At 37.9% G+C, this 4,091-nt stretch overlaps 1 protein-coding gene across 1 annotated transcript; it reads left to right on the top strand.

Moving 5' to 3' along the window:
• The first annotated feature begins 553 nt into the window (after positions 1-553).
• LOC133690320 (aluminum-activated malate transporter 8-like) lies at positions 554-3,158 on the top strand. The gene is made up of 6 exons (XM_062110568.1): positions 554-968; positions 1,068-1,208; positions 1,294-1,566; positions 1,673-1,779; positions 1,957-2,100; positions 2,457-3,158. Exons 1-6 carry the CDS (start codon positions 680-682, stop codon positions 2,949-2,951), a joined length of 1,449 nt encoding a protein of 482 aa, XP_061966552.1. The 5' UTR covers positions 554-679; the 3' UTR covers positions 2,952-3,158.
• The last annotated feature ends 933 nt before the right edge of the window (positions 3,159-4,091 follow it).

Below are 4,091 nucleotides of genomic sequence, written 5' to 3'. Positions count from 1 at the left end.
TAGTTTATTCAATAAACTTCAGGCAGGGAAGTTCCCAGAAGAAATTGCAAAGCCTTGAGGTATTGGAATACAGAGCACACCATAAACTTTACTGCGAGAATTCATGGCTGTTGATCGGCGTACATGGTTTTGAGAAGTGGCTCCATGGTGGGGATTTGTGGATGAGAAGGAGAGCACCAAAACTAGTTTTACAGCTATATCGTGGAAATTACTGCAGACTGCAGCTCCTACATCATTAGTGGGCTAAAACTTCCCTTGTTATTTTTGTTCTGCAAAGAGGTGGCCGAAACTCGAAAGAGTCATAATTAATTAATGGGCTGATTCTATCTCTAAAAGGTACCTTTTATCCAAATTTTATATTAATTTTTATTCAAACCATGCCTCGGCAGCAACATTTTGGAGAGGAAAAAAAAAGCTTTTTGATAAACAAAAAATTTGTCCTCTCATCCTACAAAAGACACCAACACATGCATCAATTTAATATTCTTGAGCCTACTTTATCTTCCTATGAATACAGGCCATCAATTGACACTCCGAAGCAATTTATTCTCAAGCAACTACTATATAGCTTCGAAGCAGGTAATCAACTTCAGAAGGTTCAAGCCTTTAGTCCCTTGGTAATAACCGTTTCTCTCTAGTGCATATACTTGGCACCCCCAACAAAATATATCTTCAAGGCATGGAGATTGATCAATCAGCAATTCAAGAGAAGGCCAGGCCTTTGACTCGCGCACGGGGCTTGCTCAAGGCCTTGCCTGGCAAGGCCGAGGCTGAGGTTATAGGGTTTGCAAAGAGCGTAAGAAAACTTGGACAAGATGACCCAAGAAGAATCATCCATTCCCTAAAAGTGGGACTAGCTCTCACACTGGTGTCCTCGATATATTACTTGAGGCCTCTCTATAAGAGCTTTGGGGAAGCAGGAATCTGGGCTGTGCTAACAGTGGTGGTAATTTTTGAATTCACCGTAGGTAAGTCGATAGATAGGACTTGAATATTGCTTTATATTAACTCAAAACGATTCCACGAGTTGTCGAATAATGTATTTCCGTCTTAATATTGTTGTTTAGGTGGAACATTGAGCAAGAGTTTGAATAGAGGTTTCGCAACATTACTAGCTGGAGCTCTAGGGCTTGGAGCTCAACACCTGGCCAGTCTCTCTGGAGAGAAAGGGCAGCCCATTGTCCTTGGAATTCTTGTCTTCTTATTAGGTATGTTGCTTATGCATATACAGACAAAAGCACTTCTGGTAAGACTATCTGTATTAATCCAAGTCACTCTGGGTACTGTATGCAGCTGCAGCATCTACATTCACACGATTTTTCCCGCGAATCAAAGCTAGATATGACTATGGAGTCTTGATATTTATATTAACATTCAGTTTGGTGTCTGTTTCTGGGTATCGAGTTGAAGAACTCTTGGTGTTGGCAAGTCAAAGACTATCAACAATACTAGTGGGTGGGGCAATATGCATAGTTGTGTCAATCTGTATTTGTCCTGTTTGGGCAGGTGAAAATCTTCATAACTCGGTTGCTTCCAATATAGAAAATCTCGCAAGCTACCTTGAAGGTTAGTGTGGTGACTTGAAAACCATTAACTTAATTCCTTTTGTTTCATCTAGATATTATTTTAACTTGAAAGGTCACCCTTAAAAAATAAACAAATAAACTCACAGGTTTTGGAGGTGAATATTTTCAGTCCGGTGAAGGTTCCGATAGCGACAGATCATTTCTTCAAGGGTATAAAAAAGTCCTCAATTCAAAACCCACAGAAGAAACCATGGTAAGGACAGTTTCCACTAACTTGCCCTTCTGTCTGGCATGAATGCCACTAACTTATGCACTTTTGTTGACCTTGGTTGGGCGCTCTCTTTACCAATATGTATGCCAGCTTGCAGTACGATTTCTGCTGGCTAGTGCTAAAGTACTAATCAATGAGTGCTCCTAAACATTACTGCAGGCAAATCTTGCAACATGGGAACCTGGACACGGCCGCTTTGGTTTCCGGCATCCATGGAAACAATACTTGAAGATTGGAGCGCTCTCGCGTCAATGTGCTTACCAGATTGAAACTCTTAATGGCTACATTAACTCTGATAACCAAGTAATAATCTATCAAAAAATTTCTCTGACGTTTACAGGAATAAAAGAAAATTAATAGCCAAGATCCCTGGTTTAATTCCATTAGACAAAAGGGGGCCATACTTATGATAAATAATTACTTCCTCTATTTATTACTACAAGTCATAAGTATGCACACCATCCATAGTGTTTTGATGAAATCACCCTACAAGGCCGCTTTTTAAAGATACTTCCACTAAGAGCGTCACATAGGCAGGTTCTATAAAGAAACAAATGAAAAACGAAAAGATAAATGGATTCTTTTCTTCTTTCTATAGCTTATCAAATGAATGACTAATGCTCTGTAAAACACTAAACATATTATGCTACTCTTTCCAGGCACCCCTAGAATTCCGATGCAAAATCCAAGAATCATGCACACAGATAAGTGCAGAATGCGGCAAGGCACTGAAATCACTGGCCTCGGCTATCAAAACCATGACTTTTCCATCCTCCGCAAATGTCCATGTGGAGAACTCCAAAACTGCGGTCAAGGACCTCAAAATTTCTCTCAAAGCTGTCTCGCTAGAGCATGAACAAGAACTTTTAGCTATTTTGCCAGATGCAACAGTGGCATCGATACTGGTAGAGATTGTTATATGTGTGGAGAAAATATCCGAATCAGTACACGAGCTCTCTAATCTAGCACACTTTAAGAGCGTGGAACCTACTGTGTCACCAGAGAAACCCCAATTACTTCACCGAGGAGCCATAAATCCTGTTTTAGAAGGTGACAGTGACCATGTCGTTATTACAATACATGAAACGTCAACAGATTCTCAAGAAAATGAGAATCCTAAGGCACCAAAGGTTGGCCAACGTGAAGAATTGTAAATATTTGTTACTGACAATCGTGTAGCTAGATTCTAGCGTTGGGCTATTTTAGAGGGAAGGGTTGATAATATTGTTAGAAAAAATTTTCCATGACTTCATGGATTCCTTTGCAACAAGTTCTACTAAGAGAGCTAGAAATGGCAGAGGGTTATTAAAAAAGTATTGCTCCTTCTCTTCAGCTATAAATGTGAAGTAAAAACTATCTCATTCCATTGCATCTGCGACCAGCCATGGGGTGATGTTGCGTCATTGTGCAGCCAAAAGGTGATGCTGCATTTTATGGTGAAAAGGCCCTCATGCCGCCAGTTTGCTGGAGACGCAATGTATTTTGATAGTAGTGTTTTCTTTTCTTAATTGGTGCGCTAAAAAGAATAAAAAAATCCGATATAATATAGAATTTTAAAAATAATTTCATATTCACTAGCTAATTACAACTTGCATATACCCACATTATTAATATATATGCAATAGACCCAAGATGCATGTTGGAGCATGAAAAGTCTTCATAAAAATGTTTTTTTTTTTTTCACGAAGTAAATCCTTGGATAGCATGCAGCAGGTGCACAGTTTTCGCCTTTAGGGATATTCCATCACATACTGATCATGGACAAGTTGGAGCTTGTAATTAGTGGTATACTTGCATCATAATGGCACACGTTGGACCCATTATGGGCAATGTTTATGAGGTTTACTCCAGTACTCAACCTAAAACTTAATCTTGAGATCTCAAAAATATACAATTTTATATTAATTTTTTGAGTTTTTCTTAAAATAAGGTAGTTTAAAATCTTAATTCTAAGAATAAAATAGTTTTAATCTTATTTCTAATAATAGGGCATTTTATGTCAGGTGGATGCTCGCGCGCGCATATATATATATATATATCTTTCCATAATTTTGCTTTCTTTATATTTGTATTCTCCTCCTCTAACTAATATTCTTTTTACAACTTAATTCTAAAAACAATTCTATTTTAGAACTGGCCAAGAGAGACACATCCTTTGATGTTAATAAATTTTAATTAAAGAAGTTTTGATACACAACATCTCAATTGAAAAAAAAAACTTGAATATGGAAAACACGAAACAGAATACAAATAATACATATTGGGAGTTGAAGTTTGAGTTGTTTCAAATAGGT

This window comes from Populus nigra, chromosome 3 (genome assembly GCF_951802175.1).
Source record: "Populus nigra chromosome 3, ddPopNigr1.1, whole genome shotgun sequence".
Lineage (NCBI taxonomy): Eukaryota > Viridiplantae > Streptophyta > Magnoliopsida > Malpighiales > Salicaceae > Populus > Populus nigra.
Note: the sequence above shows the minus strand (reverse complement) of the source record. Positions and strands in the feature narration are given on the sequence as shown.

What these genes read in the sequence shown, in the direction of transcription:
- LOC133690320 (XM_062110568.1), top strand. Translation starts at nt 680, where the DNA reads ATGGAGATTGATCAATCAGCAATTCAAGAGAAGGCCAGGCCTTTGACT. An exon ending in AATTCTTGTCTTCTTATTAG is followed by an intron (nt 1,209 to 1,293) that starts GTATGTTGCTTA and finishes TACTGTATGCAG; the next exon opens with CTGCAGCATCTACATTCACA. An exon ending in AACCCACAGAAGAAACCATG is followed by an intron (nt 1,780 to 1,956) that starts GTAAGGACAGTT and finishes ACATTACTGCAG; the next exon opens with GCAAATCTTGCAACATGGGA.